The sequence below is a fragment of the Photinus pyralis genome, unplaced genomic scaffold (genome assembly GCF_008802855.1).
Source record: "Photinus pyralis isolate 1611_PpyrPB1 unplaced genomic scaffold, Ppyr1.3 Ppyr1.4_LG8, whole genome shotgun sequence".
Lineage (NCBI taxonomy): Eukaryota > Metazoa > Arthropoda > Insecta > Coleoptera > Lampyridae > Photinus > Photinus pyralis.
Genome location: NW_022170819.1, coordinates 25,500,320 through 25,527,532, shown reverse-complemented (window position 1 = coordinate 25,527,532; position 27,213 = coordinate 25,500,320). Strand labels below are relative to the sequence as shown.

The 27,213-nt window shown below is 38.7% G+C and overlaps 2 protein-coding genes across 8 annotated transcripts in view; one reads left to right on the top strand and one right to left on the bottom strand.

Annotated features, from left to right (window-relative positions):
* The window catches only part of LOC116177635, an 84,912-nt gene that overhangs the window by 619 nt on the left and 57,080 nt on the right, over positions 1-27,213 (bottom strand). For 3 of the 7 annotated variants that reach the window (XM_031496648.1, XM_031496645.1, XM_031496646.1), the window contains exons 2-9: positions 11,032-11,101; positions 4,778-6,165; positions 4,517-4,725; positions 4,382-4,465; positions 4,174-4,293; positions 4,020-4,088; positions 3,838-3,969; positions 1,024-3,666 (exon numbers count right to left, since the gene is read on the bottom strand). In XM_031496648.1, coding sequence (XP_031352508.1) covers positions 1,100-3,666; positions 3,838-3,969; positions 4,020-4,088; positions 4,174-4,293; positions 4,382-4,465; positions 4,517-4,725; positions 4,778-6,165; positions 11,032-11,101 — 4,639 coding nt within the window. In that variant the 3' untranslated portion in view covers positions 1,024-1,099. The remainder of the gene's footprint in view (positions 1-1,023; positions 3,667-3,837; positions 3,970-4,019; positions 4,089-4,173; positions 4,294-4,381; positions 4,466-4,516; positions 4,726-4,777; positions 6,166-11,031; positions 11,102-27,213) is intronic. The other 4 variants (XM_031496647.1, XM_031496650.1, XM_031496649.1 and 1 more) reach the window with 4 other exon arrangements.
* LOC116177638 (uncharacterized histidine-rich protein DDB_G0274557-like) lies at positions 17,230-18,121 on the top strand. Its single transcript, XM_031496654.1, has 3 exons — positions 17,230-17,246; positions 17,296-17,463; positions 17,509-18,121. Exons 1-3 carry the CDS (start codon positions 17,235-17,237, stop codon positions 17,833-17,835), a joined length of 507 nt encoding a protein of 168 aa, XP_031352514.1. The 5' UTR covers positions 17,230-17,234; the 3' UTR covers positions 17,836-18,121.

The window sequence follows — 27,213 nt, the reverse complement described above, 5'->3', positions numbered from 1 at the left end:
TAACATATAATCATGCGATGTCAGCCGACTTGTAATTGGATTAGTAACAGAAGATAATAATAATAATAACATCACACATGAAAAATGAAAGCAGATTCTGACTTTGTGTTAGTAAAGGATGAATAAGATTAATTTTATTTTAAATAAACGAAATTATCTCTTGAAGCAAACTGCACCTTTTTTTATATTAAAAAGTGTACTGTGTAATGTTTAAATAGTAATTTGTTATTATGTGTGTATGTTTCTATATTTCTATTTAGCCTTTATTAAATAGCTACAATTTACATCCCAAGATTAAATCAATAGTTAAATTACACACAAACACATTAATGCGTTTTTCTCAATAGTCTTTAGAGTTATGATATGTTAATTTGGTGTAACTTGCATTCGTTATTAAGTTTATATAAACAATCTTGTCGACATTTGGATATTCCGAAGGCACCTCGGAGTTTATTGAAGAAGTAAACCCATGCTAGTCAGGATCACTCAGTTGAAAATTTCACCTCGATGAAGTTGTGCAAGATTTTGGAAATTGTATGGTAGAGTGCAACGAAGCCGTTCAGGATAATATTCAATTACTTTTGCGCGTCCGAATCAAATTTACTCGAGAGACAAATTTGGAAATCACAAGCAAAAGTGATAACAGCAAAAAGCAAAAGTTACACTCGAGTGATATACGTGCAATTATTAATTAATGCCAATTAAAAATCTTGCCGCAATCAAATGCAAATAAATATAGAAAATGTATTTTGTGGTAAATGAATGTGGTAAAATTTGTTTGAAATACATTGTTAAAAGGTGGAGTTTACTCCAAAGAGATCATTTTTAACCATCGCCCTAGATTGTTTTGGAATATGTAAACATTTGCATATTCAAAAACCGTCCGTCGATGTGCATTTAAACCTACCAACTCAAAAAGTAGCTATAAAACAGAACAAAACCTAACTGTAACAACGACGAAAAATGCGGAAATTAAAATAAACCAATTCTCACAGAAAAAGTAACAACCAATTTTATTTGTACCTCATCGAAAACCCAGGACTTCGATATTTGTTTAGACAATTTCTAATTTCAAAATTTCCACCTCCTCGATTTAGTTTCAAGAGGCGTTTGCTGCCTCGTTCGCATTGGGGAATGGGGAGGATTCTGGAATGGGCGAAGGAGCTTCGGCACTTTCGATAAGCTTCAACAATTCTTTTTGTACGTTCTTGTTGCTTACGACCCGCGGACAACGCGCCAACAACCCGGCGAAAGCGCCAGTTTTGTTTGTGACCGAATGCTCTTGGAGCAATCGGAAAGCTTTCGAAGGTAAAATATCCTGCTGCCCTTCGCAGTACTTAGCCGCCTCATTCCAGGACTCATAATATTGGTTGTAGTCGTTTAAGTATTGCGCGGTGGTAGGCGAACTCCCGACTTCACCCCTCTTCGACGACAAGAAGCTACCCTCCTCCGAAGAACTGAGCGTTTCCAAGCCATCCATGTCTTCTTGTAAAATTCTCAAAGCGGCCGCCTGTAACTTTTCCATCGTAACATTCTTAAAAACGCGTCCTTGCTTTTTCATCAACAAACTCTGTATTAACTCACTAACTAACCTATCGTTAATAGTGGGAGATCCTGGAGAAGTAAATCCACTGGAAGAGAAGCTTTCGGGATCGCTACCTGGTTGTCTCAGCGGCAAACTCAACTGATCTCTTCTGCGTAGCATGCTCTTACACGCGTCGACACTTTTGACCTCGTCGACCTCATCTTCATTATCACATTCGTCTTGGAGGAGTTTAAAAAGTCTGGAATGCGTGGAAGCCCTTTGGTACTTGTTTGACTGTTTCGCTTCTAAGAAATCCAAATCGGTTTCGACTTCGGATATATGCCGACTCACATCGGAAGTAACACCCGAATCTCCCTCTTCTTCGCTGCATTCCTCGCACGATTTCAAACTGCTCTTTCTCGAACAGTCCGTATCTGGCGTAATTTGCAACTCAGTTTTACGCTCTTTGATCGCCTTGTTTTCGTTAGCTCCCAATTGTTTTTTCTTGGCCGCAATCGACTCTTGCAACATTTGAATGCGTTCTTGAATTGACAAAGGTGTCTCATCACAGTTTTGATTCTCGCTTTCTGGTAATTCAGTCTTATTATCTTCTGGAGTGATATCTTTTTGAGGTACCGCGCCGCTCCCACTTAAGTTACTATGACTAGAACAAGTAGAGCGCGCGTCTTGTTTTTGCTGTGTTACTGTCGGGTCTTCGTCGGTTATAATTTCCGCCCAAAAGTCAACTTCTGACTTTTCCTCGTCACTACTACTAACAATACTGACTTCCTTCGCTATTTGGGAGTGCTCCCCGTTACTACTGCTAGTAATACTATTTTGCTGAACGTTTGGCGATTCCTCTTCAATAATCCTTTCGTGCACCAACTTCTTCGGTGTAACAAAAACGTCGGATCTAGAAGCATCCTTAGCTAAATGCGCCCAAAAGTCGATGCCGGACTCGGAATGAGCCAAATGAGTTAGATCATCATAACCGTTTGATGCGTCTTTGAAACTCTCACTACTATCAGTCTTGTAAGGTACTTCATTATCACAATTTTCAATTTCTCCAAGCTTGGCTGTCTGTTCACTTTCTGTCCCGACAAACTTAACGAACACTGTCGAGTCGGACTCCTCCGCCCCCTCGTCTTCGCTATTTTCGATTGTGGCGGTTCCTTCGCTTATGGTGGTGGAAACACTAGACTCCCTACCCAAACGTACACTTTCGGTCCTTTCGCTTTCCTCGAAAATAACACTAAGCTGATGAGGTATAACGTCGTCGGCAGCGCACAGAGACGAACTGTCCTCGTTTCCTTCCGTGGTGTCCTCCGATTCGTCGTCGGAACACTGCGAGCTCTCCTCTGCTTCGTAGACCTTGATGTCGGATACGGAACGAATCGCCTGCAAGCCGGGTGTTTTTCTGCACACCTCGTAACCTATCATTTCGGCGTCGGAGTCCGATGTCTCGCCGTCATCGTCGGTTAACTCGTGCTTTCGCACCTCCGTCTTCTCTATGGAGGATTTTTTAGGAACTTCAGGTTTCGGCGCGGCCGAGCCGTTGACAGTTGGCGGCATTACGGCGAATCTCGCGCCGTAGTATGCCATTTCTTCATTGGAAGAATATCCGGATACCTCCTCCGCGTCACTGTGCGGCGGGTAGAAAGGGTAAGGGGAGTATGGAGGTGGATACATTGCTCCATAGTAGTAACCGTAGTAGTAGGGGTTCCAATATTGAGGGTACATGCAATTTTGTTGGTCTTCCGATTCGGGATTTTGAGGCTTTGTATTGTTATCGGCATACCCTGGGTAATAGTAAGGCCATTGTGGGATGTGCGTGGTCTCCCCACTCTGCCAAGGGACAGGGGTGGTTCCTTGACTACGTTTGTTAACTGATTCTGAACTGTTAGCTTTCTCTTTCTGTCCGTAGTAGTAGGGAGGGTAGTAGTAAGGAAAGGGGACTGGAGTCATCCTGGGATTTTGATTCGGATCGACACCATCGCCATTTGGGGGAAAATTCTGACTATAATAAGACCAGTACGGATCAAAACAGTAGGGCGGTGGAGGATGTTGATTGGGATCGAATCCCCATTGTGTATACGAGGAGGGGTCGTTCGTATAATTTTCGCTAGCTTGACCGGGATTCGCTATAACAGATGAAACGGTGCTATTAAAAAATATTGGGTAGGTCTTAAAAATCGTTGCTTTAACTTCTTTTTTATTATTCAACTGGTGAAATGACAAAATTAATCACGAGATTATGAAAGAATTAATTTCGATCTTTAGCTGATGATCTGGTGATACAATGAAACACTTACCACATTCATCAGGTGCAGTCATTGCTTGTAACATTTTAAAGGAGCGACTAGGTATTGAACTGCCCATGTACTTTTTTGGCTCCTGAACGGTTTGTTCGCTTGGTGGGACATAGTTTTTGACAGATCCATTACCTAAATTAGAAGAAAATGCATTCGAGCCTATAGCTGATCGATTACGCTACCTTCTATCTGAATCGGTATCGTCCGCACTTTAGGCCCCGCGACTGCAGACTGCTGATACTCTTGAGGAACTGTGGAAAAACGTTGCTTTATTACGGAAAAAAACTAGGCAAATGCGTCAAGCGAAGAAGCAAGACAAGACACACCAAAGCGTACCGTCAGTTTGGTCTTGGCCGCTCGTCATGTTTTGCAGTAGTTTGAACGCCTTGGAGGGAATGTTAGGACCGCGATATCTCGGATCTACTTCGTTATGAAGGGTGTTATTTTCGTCAAAACCTGGTTACGTTAAAAGAGTGTTAATAAGCAATAGATCGTGCGAGCAGTAAGTAAGCGATTACCCCCACCGTACAAAAAAATTGTTTACCGCTATCGTCTAGCATCCAAAATAATTTTGACGGTATGTGCCCACCCCTATATCTTGGATTTTCGAAATTGTCTAAATGTGACTCTGAAAAGGCGCCTGGCTGAAACTCGCATGCTTCCTCACAAAACGGCCTACCTTGCCTAAACGAATTCATCAGGGCCTGATCGCCCTGATCCCACTTGCGCTGCTGCTGCTGCGGGAATTGATGGTACATCTTTGGCGAGTGTTCGGTAGCGATCTGATAGTCGTCATCGTCCCCATCCGTCTGGGTGATCTTCTGTAGCACCCTAAAGGTGTTTGATTGAGTTGGGGTTGAATTCTGGCGGTTAAATGACCGAGCGTCACTAGGGACACAAGGTCAAGCTAGATTGTAAGGCGCGAGTGGTGGCAATTTACCTGTTGTGTTGTGGCGAACGGACTTGTCCATTAGTAGCTCTGCCCTCTACTTGCATTGGTATAACGCGTACACCAGGTTCCTGTTGCTGATAGGGCACTTGGCGCGTTACTCGTTGCTGGGTTTGTCCGGGATGTTGGAACACCATAGGAGGATCGTTGACAATGACGATTTCTGTTTTTTCGGCAGGGAAATACTCTTGCGGCCTTTCCCGGTTATCAATTTGTCTTCTCACGCCCCCTTGTTTTTGGGGTGAAGGAGCTGGTGGTTCCGGTCTGAACTGCTGCGGTTGTTGCCGTTGATATTGTGTTGGCGGTGGACCGTATTGCTCTGGCAGGGAGACTTGTCGATGTTGCCAAGGCTGCATTTCAGGTTGCTGTTGCTGCTGTTGTTGTTGCCAGGGGCGTACCGGTTTTGCTTGTGGTGGAGGTTCTTGTTTCTCGGGCGGCGTCCACGGTTGCTGTTGTGGCTCTTGTTGGGCCGGAGGAGATTGCACGCGATGGTCATTTACCGCCCACTCGGGATGATCTTGAGAGGTTTGCCTTCTCTGGGTGAGCCAAGGCGTTGGCGCTTTGCTCAAAGACGGCTTGGGGCTATTGAGACTGTCGGGACTTTGCGGTTGCGGCTTTGGAGATTCCGGCTGGGGAGTAGATGGTTGCCGCTTGTAATATGCGGGTGGACTGTAACTTGCGGGAGGCGACGTTTCAACTAGTTGAGGCTTGTGACTTATGGGAGGCGAAGGCTCCGCTGGTTGAGGCCTGTTATTAATTGGCGGGACGTAAATTGCACCAACTCCTGAAATTGGTTTTGGTGGAGGTACTTCCGTGCTTATTTGACGTGTCGGTTGTACTTGTGGGTAATGACCCCCTGTATTTTGCGGATGGGGTGGTGCTCGTTCTGTGGGGTTCTCCGAGCCGATGGTTCTACATTTATTTAGAATAGGATCTTGTTTGACTACAGGTCCAGCTGTTTTCCGTAGTAATGCCATCGGATTATCGGGTATGATTTTTGTCATATCAGGCCGTTCGTAACAATCTGTAGGCAAAGGCGACGTTTTCATTGGGGGTGCTTTGGGCGGAGGTGGCGGCGGTGCCGGTGCACCACTATGTGGTAGTTGAGGAACACCGCCCGATGGAAACACCTGTACGGGCAATTGCGGTTGCATGGCAGCTAAGGCGGAAGGTGGAAGTGGCCCAGTTGGATAATGCTGTGGCTGAGGAACCGTCGATACCCCCTCATTCATTGCGTTACGTTCCAACCTTCTCGCCATTCTGGGGGATTTAATTTCTGACAAATCTATTCCACCTGGTGTGTATGTAAAGGGTTTCTTGTCTTTCGTAAGCATTGCGTTTTGTACGCAAAGGGGTGGTTCCACTCTACGATCTGAAATCTAAGAAAAACAATAAATATATGAAACCGTCTAGAAAACTGGCCTATCGTTTTTAAATTAAAAAAAAGTGATTACTAAACGTGCATTAAGTTCCCCCAAGTACAAGAACGGAAATAGTGCCTATATTACGTCATAACTCATAAGATTGTCATAGTGGCTATCTTTTTACAAAATATAAGAATTCAAGGAAACAAAAGAAGCTCAACCAATTTTAAGTGTGAAGAATCGGAAGAGAAAGAGAATAGGAAGAATCCGAAGAAACAGAATACCAGGAACATGATGCGTTGGAAGAATTTCGATCACCCGAAGCGCCCAAGGCGAAGAATCAAAAGATTTTGAAAAATTCAAAAAATTAGCAATGTTTTTTAAATGGTCACACTGTCATTGAAGCATCCAAAAAGAAGAATACAATTATAAACATAAGGGGATGTACCTAATTAACATCTTTACATAGGTTATTGAGTATGCCCTTTTTCAAGGATTCTACCCTAAGATCTAACGAAATTGCCAAAATTTAGTACCTATGGATCTTTTAACATATAAGTCAAACAATTTTATTCCAACTTTTGGATAAGTATAATTAACGTAATTAGTTGAAAGCCTTCGATTAAATCGAGATCATATCCGTTAAGTGCGCCCTTAAAAAAATTGAATTTTGGCACTGGTCCCGTACTTTTAAAACGTCTGGGAAGGACGTAATTAACTAAAGAAGTTGTAATTTTTGGATGTAGATAACCAAATATGCTGTGTCGGTTGAAAAAACCGTCGTTCACCCCATGGCATAGCCGACTTTTGGATAAACGCTTAATTTAAAGAGGGTCTTTTGCATTTAGTGGTTAACCGAAACTTAAGTATAACCGAAACGTTAAATCTTTCGCCTTTTCATTTGGTGCTTTTGGTGTTTTAACCGTATTTAAACCTTTCTGCCTTTTGCACTTTCGCCTGTTACGTTTTGTAAGTACCGTATTAAATTTTATTTTGCATTCTGACCGTCTAATTTTTGTATTTGCATTAAGTATACAGCACCGTATCTATAGCTTTCGCTTTTTCTTACAAAGTAATTCCTACCGCTTCGTTAATTGCAAGGTAAGCTTTTTGCTGCTTTCCGTTACATTAATTATAAGAAAGGGGGGACTTGTCTCGCTTCCTGCATTTATTTTCCCGTAGAAACCACTACCAAATCCGATTATTTACTGTTCCCGCTTAGGGAAATTACCCACCGCTTTCCCTTTAGAATTCCTGGGACCGCAGTTCTCCATTCGAGTTACCTGGAGCTTACCATCGCCGACCGCATCTTGTCGAGAAGCAAGAGAGATCAAAAACGTCTGGTGGATTTGCATGCCATAAACACGATGCTAGCGGTAAACCACGTGTGCTGGTAGCCGATTAAGTCTTCATTATTAGTTAAGGTTCGCAATCCACCAAGTTCTAAATAATTACACGTCAGCATATCAGCCATTTGGCGACCATACTCCGGAGACATTGCCGCGTCGGCATATCAAGCATATGGCAGCCAAGCCATTTTCGAGCTATCCACATTGACTGAATGAAGTACAACAGTGATAAGGTACAATTTCGGTATAATTAAGGACCATTTATTACCAAATTTGAATTTGTTCTTTAGACATAATTCCCATGTTGTTTTAAGGAGTTAAGTCAATGTATGTATATGTGAGCAAAATGACACACAGGAATGGCGCTTTAACGTGAGGACCCTTACAATACACCACTACAAAGAATCGAAACAATTCGAGTAATCCGAAAAATCTGAAAGTAAAGAACCATAAGAATCCAACGAAAGGTGTGGACGAATCCAAAAAATCAAAAATATAGGGACTACCAAAGAATGAAGAATCGGAATAATTCGAATAAGCTGGAGAATACGAAGCTTCAGCAGTACTGGAAAGGTCCTCCGAACATAAAGAAACTGTATAGTTCAATCTGAAGAATTACAAGGGACTGTCGGATTTGAAGTATGCGAAAAATCGAAGAATTAGAAGACTCAAGAGAAACTCAACGAATTTTAAGAATACTCGTATAATGGATCTACAGGATTGTAAGAAGCGGAAAAATGCCAGAATCCTAATCAGATGTATTTGAACAATCTGAAGCAGGTAACGACTCTGAAGAACCGCAAGAGTGTGAAGAATACGAAAAGTCTGATGTATCCGATGAAATGCAAGAAGTCAAGGATCTGATGCATCTTACAAAATACAAGTATCCGAAGGGCCCAAGGCGAAAAATTTAAAAATTTTGAAAAATGTGAATAAACGGAATATTCTGAAGAAGTCGTAGTGTAGTAGAAGAAAACAAAGAGAAGAATTGACGCAACTATAACACAAAAGAGAATGGAATTAACAGTTTTATACGCAGGTTTTTTTAGGTAAATTTGATTACGTGATTTACAATTAATTCGCAACAAATTCATAACAGTTTTGAAATGAATTAATTTATAACAGTCAAAATATTATATTATCACTCACATATACACAATTTATAACGGCGAAAACTATTTATTACTTCGGCGTTGAAATTGGAACTGCCATGAAACGCAATTCGATTTGCTTATATAGCAAACTCGAGCGTTCCCGAATGCTTCCCAATTTTCTTGCATAAAACACATTATGAGCTGAATTTCTTTTATGGCAATATTACGGTAAAAAGTTATAACAAAAGGAAAAATTTTCACTTTTTTTGTCAGGAACTAATTAGGTTACAGAGCCCGTATATACCTCATCTTTTAGGTAATTTAAAAGTGCTCATTCCTCCTCAGAACACTCATTTACATCTTTTCTTTGCGAGAAACTGAAAAATGTCCAAAATTTTCTAGAGTTTCACCCTGTATATCGGCTGGCTCACGTTTCTGGGGGTTGCAAATAGAGATTTATACTCTCTAGATCAGTGTCTCTTAAACTTTTTTTCTGGCGGCACACTAAAATGAAACAAAATTCGCGGCACCCCTAAGTATTATTATTTTTTTGATTCTTTTTACAAGAAAAGATATGAAGGATGAGAAATCTTTAAAAAAATAAATTTTGTAAGTTAGCTTTTTTTAAACACAAATACATTTAAAACAAACGTTACTATTTCAATTGGAGGAATCTGGCGATAATGTGAACTGATGCTCCTAGTCCTGGTGGGATTTGCATTTTGTTCCTTGGTTAATTTTTCTCTGGGTGACTTGTTTTGGACGGGAGTAAAATAATCTCGTACGTAAAACTCGGCAGCCGCGGCGAGCTCGACTCGCTCGCCTGGCTCACAATTGTTTAAAGCGCATTTGTCCATTTAAAAGGAAATGTGGCATTAAAATCGTTGATGTGTCTTTGAAATTGACTAATATACGCATTTAAAGTTTCGGAATAAATAAAATGATTTTAATATTATTGTTAATTATATTTACGTATTAGCTTGTCGCTTAATAAGCGTTATTTAAGATTAAATAGGCTGGTGCATAGCGCAAACTGCAAGTGCAAGACTGCCGCCTTTCGATTATGATGACGCGGGTTTGAACCCCCCGAGCGAGGTTTTTTTTTCTATAATAGTTCGCGGTAAAGAGAAGGGAGCGAAGGATTGTGAGAGAGAAGTGCCATTTTAGACATACTTAACAAGATTAGTTGAAAAGACATATTGAAAGTGGGAGTTATAAGAGTGAGAAAGTGAGACGTAATGCAATACCGGCATATGATTGATTAATAAATTATGAACCATAGAAATAAATAAAATAGAAACTGAAAAACAGAATTGTAATAAAAAACGAATATTCATTTTTTAGCGCATTTTTTAAGAATTAAAAAAAATGTGCTATTGTTTGCGTTTTGTCCGTCCGTCCGGACCCACTTCTGCCGTTTCGAACTACTTCTAGGGGAATGGTCCTAAAGTCCTGGAATTTCTTGCAGTAGGTAGCATATACATTGAAGGTGTGCCAGACGGCTATCAAATTTCGCTGTCTAAAAGCCCCCCCCCCCCTCACGAATTATTTCCTGAGATGCTGTTTTTGAAAGTAAAACGTACATTTTACATACGACAACCAATTGGTCTCAGATTTTGCATACGCATGCCTTTAGTGGTGCCAAGTTAAACTTTAGAAAATGGGTAGTCGGGAGGGGGTAAACGCATATTCTGCCCTTCATGGTATTCTAATGAAAAGTCTCAACGAAATAATTTGGTTTGTACAAACTATAACTTTCCTGTGCGACTCATTTTCGAGATCAGTGAGCGACGGAGCCTGAGAGGGGGGGGGGGGAGTGGAACTAGTTTTATCCTTCATGGTACTCTAATGAAAGGTCTCAACGAAAGGAATTAATTTCTACCAACCATAGCCCTCCTCCTCGACCTCTTATCCATTGGTGATGTCAAAGCAAAAGCTATTTCGGATAAAAAATGCCCTTTATCTGCACAAGAGTTGTGTACAATTTATACTTGTTAAGTTAATTATGTATTTAAAAATTTCGCGACACCCTTATGAATTACTTACGGCACCCACTTTGAAAACCACTGCTCTAGATAGCCCCTAAGGTTTACAGTATTTATTGCAATGTTTGGCACAAAAATTGTCTATTATAACTGGCCTAGTTGTCATATTCTCCCACAAAGCACAAAGCAGCACAATACGTGCACAAATTCGGTTATTGAATTGGACGAACAATTTAATGCAAGTGTCGCTAATGGGTTGACAGTTGCATAGAGCGCCACGTGACTCATTGCATTTAAATCTAAATGTGGGTAGAGTCATATGATTACGTTATAAAGTACTCATATGTGACCTGTAACAATGGACTAAATTATTAGCATTACATATTTAGAGTCTGAACGTTGACAGGTTGTGGAATGTTACCCACAAGATGACTAAAGTAAAGCAATACGCACCTCTGATTTTAATTTTCCTGCAGGTAAGTGTCCGGTCGCGCCGGGTGGTGGCGGAGGAACTGCAGCTTGTCTGCAAAAGAAAAATTGCATATAATCGCATGATTAATCTAAACACGCACATTTTTATACGCACAAGTAACTAATAGAGAATTCGGGCGTAAAATGCCTGATAATGAGTATGAGGGAAAGTTTCTTACTTTTCCTATAAAACTGCAAAAATGCATTTTTTGCAACGCAGTTTGTCTAAAGTGTTCCAAAACAGTAAGTGATGATTACTTGGGTAAGTGGATCGTCGACAAGTTTGATGATTGCTCAATTAATACTTTCCAGATTTTTACCATTCTGTTAGTGATTACTTTGGGGATGGAAGGTGAACCAAGACCGCAATTTCACGACAAATACGACACTCCGCTTCGTTATACAACTATACCATACGAACTGCAGCACCAGGTCAGACAAGATCCACAGCAGTTTCTGGATCGGTCGACGTTGGCAAAACTGTTTCAGCGAAACTTTTATGAAAATCTGCTGAAACCGCAAAAACTGGACAATGACATTCAGGCTCGATACGGTCAGATGGAGGACTCCGACGGATTGTACGGTGGTGGTAATTACAGAAAATCGCACTCTGTGAACCTTTTGGGCCCGGGTCACATCGAAACCATTGAAAGCGAGCACTATCAACGCAAAGTACCAGCGTTTGACGTTTCCGGTTTTCAACACCACGGCCATCAATCGGAAGACTCCCACGCGGAAGTGCACTACCACGAACACAAACACATTCACAAGCACGAGCACAAACAGGAGCACGCTCACATGCATAAAAACCAACACCAGCACAAACACAGCCATCAACAGCAACATAAACACGACCACCATTCCGAACACAAACACGGACACGAACACAAGCACGACCACCACCAGCAGCACAAACACGACCACCACCACAAGCACAAACATGGACACGAACAGAAGCACAAACACGACCATCACCATGGTCACAAGCACCAGCATCAGACCCACAGCCATCACGGGCACGAGCACGGCCATAAGCGCTACGATCACAAATTCTAATCATTCTTTTTTTGCACTGTTACGTTTGTCCTAATTGATGGGGTTATTAAAGATTTGTTACGGCTACCGTTTATTTAAATGAGAACAATGACTTCGAAGAGAAAAATGTCAATAACATCTAACTTGTTTGAAACCTGCTCAACCACCCTTCGACTGAGAAATTTCTCATTGAACCTGTCCACGCCAATTTTCCGTGTATCAAAATTTCAAACGGACGGTGCTCTCTGTTATTATAATCTCGAAAAAGTTGCTCTTTGAAAGTACGGTAGGCGGCAAGACAGGTTGATTACAACTTCAAAGTGACATGAACGCCGCCGAGGTCCATCGATGGTCTCCTATAAAAATTGTTTCGATAAAAAACTGTGACCTTCAACTGAATCGCTTTGGTAGATATAGATTTGGTCTGACATTCTAAAATGTAGCTCAAGAGCGTCCAGTGATAATATCTTCATTGGCGTTGTACGTATCTAATTGAACAATAAGAGACGAAGAGTAGTTGCCAATTGCCCAACAGTTTTCTCTTCACTTTCCAATAATAAACAGAAAACACAACACTGGAGGACACGTTTATCTCTGTATGTGGATGTATACAGGGTGTTACATAACTGCATGTAAAAAAAATTGGGTGATAGAGGGGATCAAGACAAGCACTTTTTCCAAATAAACCGAGGGTCCAACGTGTTTAGTTTAGGAACCACCCCCAAAGAAGTGGTGAAATTTGGATTTCTTCTTTGATTTTGTTCTCAGCAACCATAACAGTTACAAAGATGGGTGGCACGTCTTAATAGGTTTTCGGGTATGCCCTAACCGATTTTGAGAAAATTTTTTTAAATTCCAATCACGAAAAGGCGTTATTCTATCGTGCCCTGTTACTTTTCCATTCTTTTCACTCCACTTTTATTGGGTTATCTCTCTGTCTAAGTAATTTTTGGATATTTTTCGTCAGAAGTTGCTTCAATTTCTGTTTATTGTTCAATAATTCTTGAAAATACTAATCCCGTCTCTTCATAATCCATGCTCGTCTGTAATTATTTTGTTGTCCTTTTCTTTGATGAACTTTGACGTATAGTTGTTAGGTTTCCTCAAGCTCTTAAGTACTTTACAAATAGTTTTTGATCACCTACTGTGCTTATTTTCTTCTACTCTGTTTCCAAATTCATCCCAGGCCTTTTGTTTTGCTTCTATTACCATGAGTTTTACTTTCACTCGTTGTTGTTCTTGTTTATATTCGGAATAGGTTTCAGCAGTTTTTCTACTCAAATACTGTTTCTATTTTCCTTTCTTTTTCTGAACTTCCACCATCTTGTTTGTGTTCTGTTTTTATTTTTCACGCTTCGACTGCTGTTGGTAGTACTATTTCTTTAAATTTTTGCCACATTTGTTCAACATTCATCTTCTCCCATTCTTGATCGATATCTCTTACCTTTAGCTCCATATCTCAATTCTCCCACATTATACACTTGCCGTTCCCTTGTCCGTTAGCCTATATGACTTTATTGTTTCGTTTGTCTTTTGCACGTTTGTCTTTAGTTTTTGCTCTTCTTGTGTTTTTGCTCGTTTTTCGCTTCTACAAAATAATGATTCCTATTAGTCCAGGCTATATAATATTTTTATATTAAAAAAATTAGTTACCGGGCGAAACTGGGTTTTTCAGGCAGATGAAATGAATAGAAATTGGGAAAAAATAATTAAAACAGCTGAATTTTACCGCGGGTGAAATCACGGGGGTTGAAAAGGGTGGAAAGCGGTGTTATGCAAATTGTGGCAAAACTATTAATTTTAGACGAAAATGTTCAATGTAAAAGTTATAAAGATTAAAAAAATGAGCAACTTTTGTATCTACACTATTTTCACATAACCTCCAATTTTCCTAGAAAAACCAGAAAAACTGTTTTTTTCGTTTTTTATTCTTATTTTTGCGAAACAAAGTCATAGCAGTTTGAAATATGGAGGAAACATAGCTTGTTTTAGGATAAAAAAGGAGAAAATTTTGTTACCCTGCTCACCTCTGTACGATGAAAAACGTATATTTTTCATCCCCTTGAAAAAGAGGTGATTTATTTCAGAAATCGTGAAATCTTGGAAACGGTTCAACTTTACGGGCCCAAAAAATTATCTCCTTTTTTATCATAAAACAAGGTATGTTTCCTCCAAATTTCAAAACCCTACGATATTTTTTCGCAAAAATAAGAATAAAAAACGAAAAAAAACAGTTTTTCCGGTTTTCCTAGGAAAATTGGAGGTTATGTGAAAATAGTGTAGATACAAAAGTTGCTCATTTTTTAATCTCAATAACTTTTGTATTTAACATTTTCGTTAATAGTTTTACCACAATTTTCAAAACACCACTTTTCACCCCTTTCAACCCCCGTGATTTCACCCGCGGAAAAATTCAGCTGTTTTTCGCTCGGTAACTAATTTTTTTGGAAATAAATTAATTTAGAGCTATTTAGCCTGGACAATATGTAAAATTAGAAATTTTGATACTGCTAAGAGTACCTCAAGTACCATATAAATTGCAGAGTATGAAAAAAGCGGGTTGAACTGGTTTACTTGGTGGAAATTCAAAAAATAAATTTGTCAACTGCGATGTAGATGTGCCGCGTTTTTTGCGTCGTTTAATTTCCGTGAAACATTGTTTCTTCATGGGATTTGGAAGCATCTCGAGCCGAGATGTTTGGGATTTAATTTATATATTTTGTCTTCTTAATTGGTGCTATTGGGTTACAAATACTAGCTCGGCATTACGATTCCTGGTAAAATTTGGGAAAGAGTTTGAAGCAACTAAATTCCACCGTATCGGTAGCAAAAATATCGATTATGACGAAAATTAAGCTTCCTTAGCTTTTTGGCCTGTTGTCCTTGTACCCTCTGCCAGTTTTGGATCCCATTCATCTCCTCCCATTGGTTTAGGGCGTCTTTTATGCGTTTTTTGTGCAGTCCACAGAAGGAATCCGGCCCTATTGGCTTCCGCTTGGTTCCTCATTTGACCAGTTCATAGAGCTTCATGCTGTCTGCAATGTCCGAATGCCCTTCTTACCTATTTCTATGTTTATGAGAGCACAGAGGCTTATGGTATCACATGATAACGATAACATGAAATAAATAGAAAAAGAAACAGGCCCGGATTAAGGAATAGCAAGTTTAGAACGTAGGCAGATAACAGCGAATTTCACTGATCTGTTGAAGAGGAGAACCTTTTTGTAATAGGTGAAAAAAGAAAAGACTAAAATTCTAGAGAATGGGAAGAACGGCTCTGACGGACCATGAGGGGCGACTTTTCTGCTACACCTTCGCATGTACAAAAAACGTAGTTAAATCTTGTTTTGCGTTAGGGTTGTTACGGTATCCGAGCTCAGCGAAGACATCAGTAAAAATTGGAGAGAAGGAACTTAGTAAGTCGAACGCGGCATTTTAGATCGCGTAACGTTTCAATTTAACTGAAAGTGGCAAGACGAATTCGTATAATCGAGATATACGAAAGATTTTAAACCGCCGCGTATCGACATATCGCACGTGATTTTTTACCATGAAGGTTGAAGTTAAATCCCGCATTACAATAGAAAACTGTGCTACCATTTCGACGAAACTATTGTCGTGGGTGCATTTAAATCCATTCCGAATTGCCTTTAAGTAAAACTAATATAAAGAGGCGTATTTACATAAGAGAAGATTTTCGTGTTATTGCATTAGCGTGATAGCACTTAAATAAACTTTACCACGAAAGTGTTGTGGTCCAAGGTGCGGAACGTTCATTGCGTTTAGATTTGGAGTAGTGATTGCGATTGCGATAAAAAAAAACAACTTGTGTAACCAAATTTGTGAAACCTATCATATTTGTATGCGCCGATAATGAGATTCTAATCTCTCTCTCTAATCCATAATTACTGCTTTTGCTAACTGTTAAAACCCTGAGATTATAAGTGTAAAATTAACATGCTCATATTGAAGAACCTTGGTAAATTATTCCAGTGAATAAACAAATGTTGAAAAAGAAAGAGCAATAACAAAAGCAAAAAGAAAAACTGGAAACGTGAATAACATAGTTCACATGGGAAAACCAATTCACAACCAGGGATAAAAAAGGGAGCAAAACGTGATATAATAACAACAGTAAAAAATGGGGAAAAGGAATAGACGAGACGAAGGGCATAAAAGAAATAGAGAAAGATGGAGGTGGGAGAAAAAGGATGAGAGTGACAAGGATTTATAAACACAGGGAAAAAATCTAAGAAAGAAAAAGGGTTATATTGGGAGCAAAAATAAACTCTAGAATAGAGATTTAATGATGAACAGCAACAGATAAAGATGGAGAATAATGAATGGAAACATGTTGGGTGATAGAGGGCGACAATACATATAGAGAAGAGCCAAAGCATTCAGGATAAGAATAAGGGCGGCTGAAATTTTAGAACCTTGGGGTCAAGACACAAAAATTGGGAGTACTGGAAACAGATTTCAAGTCACATTATGTGTAAGTCTTTCATTTGGCAGATTTCCTTGTGTGTTTGCGCTGTTTTCCTGATTGGGGTTTTGTTTAAACAAATATATAAATATGATAAAAGCAGGATGAACCTATTTACTTACAATGTATTTAAGAATAGGGATGCAACTTTGTCTGCGTATTCCATAAAGAAATCGTAATTCAGCAATTAGCTAAGTAATCGTTATTAAAATCAATTTATTGTAACATTACGAAGCGCAATAAAATCTTTATTGCCCTCCACCGATATCGATAAATCTCAATAGAAGTTCAATAGAAACGACGTGTTAAGATCTTTTTAATAAATCGCCCGCTAAGTATGAAGAAAAAGGGTTATTACACTGGGATGTCTTTTTGCATAATTTTATCGGCAGCCTCAACATGAAAACCAGTCTTTTCCTGTCGAAATTGATTATTCATAAAAGAGAATCGGTTTTTTATAACTTTCTACGTAATTAATGTTCTTCATTCACCAGATCCATTAATCTTCGCGGAATTCATATTAATTAAAATATTCAGTTTCGATTATATGTAAATATTACAATTAAAATCAATCTTGTGAAAGGAATTCTAATTGTTATCTTACTATATAAGCTTACATTTGACATGTAATCAATCAGTTGTTTGTTTAACAGCGCGAGGGAAAATGTGGACTTTGGTATGGGGTGAGATTGTGGGGGTGATGAGACTGAGGTCATTGTTTTCAGGTTCTGGTGTGCCTAGCCTTTGGGTTACAAGCTGATGGTGGCGAAATGAATCTCGAGCGGTACCTACGAATTCACGACCAGTTCTTTGGGCAGCCTCAGAACTATCAAGGCATTGATAGGTCAGAAACACAGCCAATGGGGCTGAGTCGATATTACCAGGAGCCTCACGTAAGGGTTGCGCTTGTTTTCTAAAGGGCAAGTTATTGGTTTCAGATCGAGGTGCAGAAGAAGAATGGCGATATTCATTACCACAAGCACGAGCACGTTCACGACCATCAGCATAAACAGGGGCACATGCACAAGCATGAGCAAATCCATGAGCACAAGCACGATCATCAGCAAAAGCATGCGCACGATCATCACGAGGAGAATAACCATGGCCACAAGCACAGCCATGACCATCACCAAGAGCACAAACACGGGCACGACCATGGACACGAGCACAAGCACGAGGAGTGGGGGAAGCACAGTCACAAACACGAGCACGGTCATAAACATCAAGCGAACGCAAATCACAAGCACAAATACTACAAACATTAAATGAAAAGGTCGATGACGTTTCCAAAGATTTTTAGCTTAAAAAAACGGCACAGAAGTGCTCATTTATAATTACGCGAAGAAACACACCCATTCTCCTTTATTAGACAGTCGCGTAATACGGCGCCAAGTTTCATCCACTTCCTTTTTTGATTATTATCCCAATAAGGAACGAATCGCCGCGCCGTTCGACTTTTATCTCAGAAAAACTGCATCTGTCACGGACTAATTTAATTTGTTGAATTGCGACACGAGTTTGTTTTTGTTGTTATAATAGTTATAAAATTCTACGGTTTATTTGCATTTTATATTTTATCGAAGAACATTGAACCGGACCTTGAGATGCACCTACTTAAAAAAACGCGCCATTAATTTATTCACGGTGCAGTATAAAAGGACGGTAATTCGAAATGCAGGAGAATATTATTTCAAACATTTGCATATGCTAATTATCCAATCGTTAAGGGATTTACAGAATTAAAGGTAAATTTGTAGTGCCTTCAACCTGATATCCGGGCCGGGCATGTCTTACCCCTCCCTCCCCCCAGCCCTTGCACGTTACTCAAGCTTTTGTGGACTGGCAGAAGTTTTCAGAGATTATTAACTCTTTGGTTTTCATTTGTCTGGAAGAATCTTTAAATTGAAATGCCAATCATCCAGTTTCAGGTGTACCTCAGGGTAAAACATGGGGTCCTATCTTACACTGAAGATATGACTATTGGAACTGAGATCATCTTTTTTTGTGAAGAAGACATTACTTGTGTTTTAAACAGCTTTCACAGATAAGGCACTTATACAGGGTGCCACTGAGTCCATTACGATATTGTTTTGCAAATGCTGCCCCTCACCAAATAAATTTACGTTCGTAGTGAAAGCGAAATAGGCTCATCATCATCACATTGAGATCAATTTCGTGGCAGAATTTTCGAGTTGTAACAAAGATACCTATTTTCAGACCCGCGTCGAGGAACACCCGGTATATGGACTCAACGTGGAAGCGCTTTATTATGCAGCTCTGAACATATTTAGTTTTGTTTTAGGAATCGGAATTAACAGCGAAAAGGAAGTTTTCCGTAGTCGCTGTTTTAATTTATCCCTTTTTAAATAGTTCCCGTAGGGATATGTAAATTGGTGTTGTACCATCCGACAGCACCTGACATTGGGAAAATGACGCGGATTTAATATTTTAAAATTTCAGCTTCATTTATTAGGCAATTAACCACCGATTTCAGATTCCATGTGTTAAATAAACCCAGGATAAAAAAACCGATTTCACTTAAATTTCGATTAAACAGGTGTTAATTGGATTAACGAATATTAGAGTTGGAAAGCGCTCAATTGAGTAAGCATAATTAACGACTGACATTTAAATGAGTTGCAGAAAACGCGTTCGATTACGCTGGGCCTTATCTAAAAAAGTGCTCTTAATTATCTGGAATTTTGAAACCAGTTCCGTATTTTTAAGGCGCATGGAAAGAATTTTAATTTGTTTGAACGTATCGAAGGTATAAACCGACAGAGTGGAAAGTGGAAGCCGTTGTTTAGAGGGGATCTTTTTGTTTTTGGCGTTTAATCGAATAATATGTTTATTGAGACGGGGAACTTTATCAGTCGATCTTTCGCCTTTTCTGTATCAGCCGGTGACTATAGCACTTTGGCACCTCCAGATACAATACGGTGCTTATGGATATACAGTGCATGCTTGCCAAGAAGCACAAGGAGATTATGTTGTGTTTCATTCAATCATATGCCAGTTTGGCGTCATTGCGGCGAGGAACAAGGATAAAGTTATCGAAGAATGGCGTAAATTAGTAAGAGAGGCATTTAGTCCATAGACTCCATACTGCATCCGGAGGTGCGAACGGGCAATCGATCGCGTCATCACTCGAAAAAAGATGAAGGGACATCTCTCGCATCTTCCATAGATCGCCTCTTTGTTAGCGACCGCCGATTAACTTCAAACGCCTTTTCTGTATTAGCCGGTGACCAGCATCGATCGCCTCATCACTTAAAAGGGTTAAGGAACATCTTAATGTACACATGAATTATGTAAAACATGTAGAGAACTCCTTACTACTATTATGGTATAATTAGAAACACATGTATGATTACACATCATTTTTTAACGTTTATGAAATCGTGGAAAAATATCATACTCATACACACTCCTACCAACTTAAAACTAATCATGAAATATAAGTAACAACTTCACAATTTGACGAAATTATGTATTAAAATTGTGGAAAATTTAGGGCTTCTCCCGCAAATTTTTTTGTCGACAACGCTTAATTAGGGTTCGCTCTAGCCATTTATATCAATTTAATGATCGTACCTGGGTGGAGGGGGCTTAATTACATTAAGTAACCCGTTTTGCTTTGTTGTCCTTGTCTAACTGTTCCGCAGATGAATTTTATAGGAGTTGGAAATAGAAGGTAAAAGTAGGTAATAACTTTAATTTGTAGCGCCGTTTTAGCCGCCAATAAGGAAATCACAGATACTGTAACTAATTTACCGTTTGTAGCCCTGTTCCCGTAGAGATATGACAATTATTTTTATAGCATTCCACAGCCCTCGGCATGGGGAAGCAGGGGAACGTATTTTAGGATCTCATCTCTGTTAGTTAGGTACATATTAGTCGATTTTAGTTTCCCTATTTAGTTGAGTATAATTATTTGATTTGATTGTGTCTAGTGTCAAATGAAGCGCGCTTAATTGAGGGACTGGCAGAGCTGGGCAGTATTCGATTTTGTAGATAGTTTTTAGTATTCAAATCCTTTAAAGTATTCAAATACTTTGTAATTAAATACTTTTATGGAAGCAGTATTTGTATTTGTAACTCAAATACTTTCACAAATATTTAGTATTCGAATACTTCGCAAGGTATTTGAATACTTTGAGAAGTATTTGAATACTTAACCTTCCTTTTTTTTTACCAAAAATCGACTACACCAAAATTTCTCGGGAAAACACTTTTTCTTATTAATTTTGGTGCGTAGAATCCAAACAATTCGTACTTTTTCGATCAGACTTCTCAATCAAAAGTTATAGACTAGAAACCAATTTCGAAAGAAAATTCAAAGGGCTGTAACTTTTGAAATAGTAGCCCAATCTTGGAACTGTTTGAAAAATTTCGAAGTATTTGAATACTTTTTACTGTATTCGAATACTTTTCAAAGTATTGGAATACTTTTTATAGTATTCGAATACCTTTGACAGTATTAGAATACTTTTGAAAGTATTCGAATACATTCTAAAGTATTTGAATACTTATTTTTTAAAGTATTTGAATACTTTTTATGTATCTGTATCTAGTGTTCGCTTGTGCTGGACGTAAAAGTATTTAGTATTCAAATACCTTTGATTTGTGTAAAGTATTTACTATTTAGTATTCAAATACTTTTTGAAAGTATTCTGCCCAGCTCTAGGGACTGGTCCCGGATTTTTTTGTCATCAGAAGACAAGAAATTAATGAAAGAAGTTTTAATTTTGAACGTCATCACCCGAGAGCGCTAGCCGGCTGGAAAATACGACTGTTTAAGAAAATTAGTTCTCGCCATACCTTAAAACTTTACAGATTTTTCGTTAAAATTACACATTTGCTGATATAGGAAGTTTGATACGTGTGCCGCTCCATAATGGAAGCGAACAGAACTCATATTCGAGAAATAAAGCGCGTTAAGATAAGAAAACAGTGTTCATGCAGATAAGAGCCGAAACGTTACAGTGTTTCCGCCACTAGAAACCATCGCCACAAAGCCTGAGAGAGGCTATACCTTTGCGTGTATAAAAAACAGAGTACACTTCGGTTGCGGTGGTTCCATTTCAGAACTTTATAGATTAGAAAAGATTCGGTGGGAGAGAAGGATATAAGCCGAACTTTGCAAGCAACACCACGTTACTTGTGTGTGCCAATTTTACATTGCGTAAAATTAATTCGTAATTGAACCGTGAAAGTGAAACGATACAAGTTCCATGCGATTTTAGATCGCGAAAAGTTGGAAATTAAACGAGTTCGTGTCATACAAGGATAGGAAAGAATTATTAACCGCAGTACTGTACGTGAAACGTTCTTGCAAGGGCAAAAATAATTACCGAAGTCGAGATACTGGTACATGCTAAAACCAATATAAAGTGGTAAGTGTGGTAAGTGTAAGTGTGAAAAATGGGGACTTCATTGCGTGGTGCGTGGTGATTTGTAACCGCAAATATTGCGCGAATTTGTTTTAAAGCGCAAGCGAACAATTTCAATCGTTGTATTCTTGGAGCTACGTTTTTTCGCGTAAAAATAAATGATTACCAAGAAGGCGTTAGGGTCCAAGATGCAAAGCGTTTAATTGAGCTATATTTAGAGTAGCTAGTTAAGATTAAAAAGCTAGTGTATTAATCAAAATCGTGCACCTAAGTTGTTTAGATAAAGTGTGAACAAAATTATGAACAAAACGGCTACCGGTAAAAAGATTAAAGACAATTAATTCAAGTTTCTGTTTGCTGTTACAACCCTAAATTACAAAGGCTGAATCAAATTACGTCAACCATTCTTCGAAATTAATTTTCAACCGGTAATCCAATTCAAGCTTGGTGAAAATTAGTCGCGTCATGGATCTACTCGGTCCAGGATTAGGGGATTTTACAATAATCATTTCACATTAATTTCCTTCTTGTTGTTTGAAGTGCAATCGTTCACCCACAATTGCAAATAGAATAATGTAAGAATGTTGCTGTGGGATTTGGTAACGTATCCGTGATTTTGGGGCAACCCCTTCGGAAACAGACGTAAATTTCAGTAACAGCTGCATTTGTATAATGGAAACCCAAATAAACAAATCGTCCCAATTTTATTCTAGCGCAAAAACTAATATAACTTGTATACACCAGCCTCGCCTTTTGTTTTTAGTTTGTGGCATACTTGGCCGAACAGTGTATAGTAATTTAACAAGTTTTAAAGGCATCTTGAAGGTCCACAGCTTCATGCGCGCATTTATTTATAGATGCACCTGATGTTAAAGGTCTTCGGATTCTTTTCTTATTGTTTTTCCTCGGTGGTGTCGGGGCCGTAGTATTCAAGTTTCTCGAGTCTACAGATTATCATGATACAGCGCGAGATTTCTACTACAAGTGTATCTGCTGCTGCTATTAAAATTAACCTTTTATCTTCGATGTTCGGTCTCTATTTATATCTTCAGAGTGTACGGAGATCGTCTGAAAACTCGTTTCGTAAAAATCAACGTGTTTTAATGGGCCATGGTCGATAAACTTTGCAATTTTCAAGTTTTGGCCGTCGTCGGTCGACGTAAATGTTTTTGAGATCGTCCGATAAATTAGTAACAATGACCTAAAATTTGATTAATTTGGGCCAGGACCACAATACCATTTCTGTTTTGGTCATTCGTACCCTGAATTCTAAAGAGCTGTGAAATATCAAACCAAATTGTCTGAACCCGTCAAACCACATGGGACACATATTTAAAAATTTTCTTTTTTCAATCTAAGTTCTCTGTTTTGAGACCATTATACAGTACTGTCACCCTAAAGTGAAAACAATCGTTAACAATTTGGAACACGCTCCCGAATTTTCATTATCATTAATAAAGGTTGCATGGTAGGGTAAGGTTGCCTTAGGTATAGAAAATCATGCGATTTAAACTTATCTTTTAACAAAACGAAGTAGCAACAATGGAACCAAGAGTTTTTCATGTTGGTAGAAAGTAAAAACTAGTTCACTTTGAACCAGAAACTTTGTAATTTTTTCCATAATTGCACAAGGCAAAGCGTGTCTTGATGGTTGGCCCTTGGCCATCGATATAATAATATGATATACACTCAATAATTTTTATTAATAAAGGCGGCGTGATAGGGTAAGGTTGCCATAGCAAAATAGTGCTATTTTAGTTTCTTTTGACAAAACGAATTGTCTCACCCAAGGGAATTTACAATTTAGACCAGGAGATTTGCATATGACTGAGTACTTTAATTTCCGAGTCAAGAATGTCATTTTACTGACGAGCTATGTGTTAAATTTTTCCCGAAATCATCATTTTTAATATAAAATTTCAATTTTAATAGAACTTTTGATTAAAGTCAATCTGTCAGTATTAACAGGTGTCATTAGACATTTGGCTGTGATCAGTGCGGCCGGAAAAGTGACAGGTGCGGACAGTGAAGTGGCAGGCGGCAGGAAAAGTAGTCTGGTCTGCCTCTGTCATGGAAACGAAAATTTCCTGACATAAAGCAGGCATGAAAATGAAGGTTTCCTGACGATTTTGGGTAAAAGTTATTAAAATAAAAATCAGGAAAATGATACATTACTAGCGAGGAAATATTGAATTAATTAATGTCTTCTTCTATTTTTTCGATTTTCCGGTTTCTTCCAATCTCTTGGATCCTTTAGGTTACCCTGTCTGTCAGATCGTTCAGATTCTTTCCTCCAGGTTTTTCCGTTTTATAAAAACTATCATCTGCATTTTTTAGGTTTTTCCGTTTCTTCGAATTCCTCCAAGGTTCTTCACATTTTTAAATTCTCCCAACCCTTTAATCCGTGTGATCCTGCGGATTCTCATATTTATTCATTTCTGCTTATCCGTCAAATTTGTTCAATTCTTCTCTTAGTATTTTTCTAATCTTTCAAGATGTTTGAAGTTCAATATTCTTCAAAATCTTCCGGTTCTTCGCTTTGGGTTTGTTTATAAATTCTTTTGTTTTATTTTGTTCCTTATTCCCTAGAATACCTACAGACAGTGATAACTATATATAAGAGAGAAGGATTGAAATAGTTAAAAAATTAAATAGAAAATATGGTACACGAAAGGGAGGAGGAGGGTCTAATATTTGGGGAATATATAAAGGCCAGAATAGGGAAAAATAGAAAATAAGAAGAGATGGGAAGAGGAACACAAGATCGAAAGTCAAGAGGTCAAAAATGCAACAAAGAGGGGGAACTGTTACTGGAAAGAGAGGATGAAGAATTGTAATATGTGGAAAGAAGATAGGAGTCGGTAATTGATTACATATTAGTCAAAGAAAAAATCATAGAAGAAGTAAAAGGATACTAATGTTATAATCGAATCACCAACCGATGGAAATGAGTCTAAAAGAAGAGATAAAAAGATCAAGAAATGGAAAGATACAAGGAAGAAGGAAGATACAGGGAGAAAGGGAGAGATAATAGAAAAGAGTGGTGGGACAGAGAGTGTACAGAAGAGAGAAACAGATACAGAACACCGATGGAGAATGAAAGATAAGGAAAGACAGAGGAATTGGGGACCAGGAGAAGGTGCAAAGGAAAATGTAAGGAAAAAAGATTAGGAAACAGAAAGAATAAGAAAACAGACAAAAAAAACAGAGAAGGACTTTTGGAAGGTAATAAAGAGAGGAAAAGCGAAAAACATAGCAGGTGGAGGACAAATACAAATAGAAGACTAAAGACGATGTTAGATGAAACACAAATTGGATTCAGAAAAGGGAGACGAATGATCGATTGTACATATGTATCACACAGGCTGAATAAAAAAGGGAAAAACGACGGAAAAGTGAACGTCTTCTTCATGGATTTAAAGGCAGCGTTTGACAGCGGAAAGGGAAAGAGCGTGAAAAATGATGGATGGGAAAATAGATAATAAAATAAAGGACAGAATCAAGAGGAGATATATGGAGACTGGAGAGCCTTAAGTGTTCTGAATTTTAAAAAGACTGAGACAGAGATGTCCACTTAGCCCAAATTTAGAGATATGATGAAAATACTAAGACAGGGTGAAGTAGAGGAATCATAGTGAGAAGAAGGATGGTCCCTGTCATACGCTGACAACACGGTAATAATGGTCTGAGAGGTAGAACAAATGAAGGCATGAATGGAGAGGTATTGTGAAAGAAAAATGCTGAAAAATCGAAGACGATGAGATGGGGGGCGGGGGGGGGGGAATAGAATGGAAATGAAGAGAGGAAAGAGTAGAGAAAGTAACAGAACTTATAATACTTAGATTACCACCAGACACAACGAAATAATGAGCCAAATGCGCAAATAAGGGAATTAAGGAGAAAGGGAGAACTGGTGATGAGTCAGGTGTTCTGAATAGGAAAGAAAAAATTCAAAAACGAGTTCAGAATAAGAAAATACCTCTTCGCAGCAATGGTGAGAAGAGAACGAAGATATGGGGTTGGAACGAATGGGATGGTATTGCAAATGGATAACAGAAGGACACCAAATTACATAGAGGAAGCAAACATGGAGAAGATAAGGATAAAATCTGGACGCAAGGCGGTAAGATTCGAATTCGAGGAAAGTAGATAAAGAGAAGGCAATATATTGGTGAAAGAAATTAAAGGAAAGAAACAAAAATGAAACAAATGGATACGGATGGGCGGAGGTCGAAAGGAGAGAAATAAGGCAAATGAACTTTGTAACAGGTAGTTCACATTTCAAATTTTACAAAAAATGCTGGTATAAGAAATTTATATGTGTACCGCTCCATATTGAAAGAGAACAGAACTAATATGCGAGAGAATGAAGCGCGTTAAGATAAGAACCGAGTGTACCACCGGATAAGAGTAAAAACGATCCGCTCTGGTGGAGCATGAGAGATGCACTTTGTGTGCTATACCTTCGCACGTGTAAAGAACAGAGTTGATGCCGGTAAATGGTGTGCGGCATTTTTAGATCGCGGAAAATTTTATCTTCAATTAAAGGATCGAGATGAAGGCGCGTAGTTGTACGTGATATTTTATCGCGAAGTTGAAGTTAATTACTCATTCCACGGGAAAACTGTACCGCTTTTCGACGAAATTATTGTCGTGAGTGTTTTAAATTTAATGTGATTTGGCATTACAAGCCGTGCTTAAAGTGCATCACATTTCATTGCGCTACATTTGAAGTGGCTAGTGATGATAAAGAACAAGTTTATTAATCAAATTTGTGCACCTCTCTTGTGTATACGAGGTGATAATAGATTCGGAATAAAATGGTAACCGGTAAAAAGATTAAAGACGAATAATTCGCGTTTTTGCGGGCTGTTAAAACCCTAAATTATCTGGGTAATTTTGACATTTCCCTACCCTACCTATTAAAATTCGAGAAATCTGAAGCCCAGTTTGTTCCTAATTTGAGTAATCAACCGTTTCTCAGAATTCACTTTCAACGAGCAATATACCAAGGTTTCAATATTTTCAAAAGGAGAGAATCAACTCTTAATTGGAAAACCCAACACATCAATAAAAGTCTGTTAATTAGATTTTTTGCATTGTATTTTTGGGGATTTTGTATAAACATTTTATCCTCAAAGTCATTTTAACATTCCTGAAGAAGTCGATCCACGGAAGTTTATTCCGTGAACCGATTTGTATATTTGCCTCTGAATGAAAGACCAACGCAAATAAAAGATTTTGCTGATT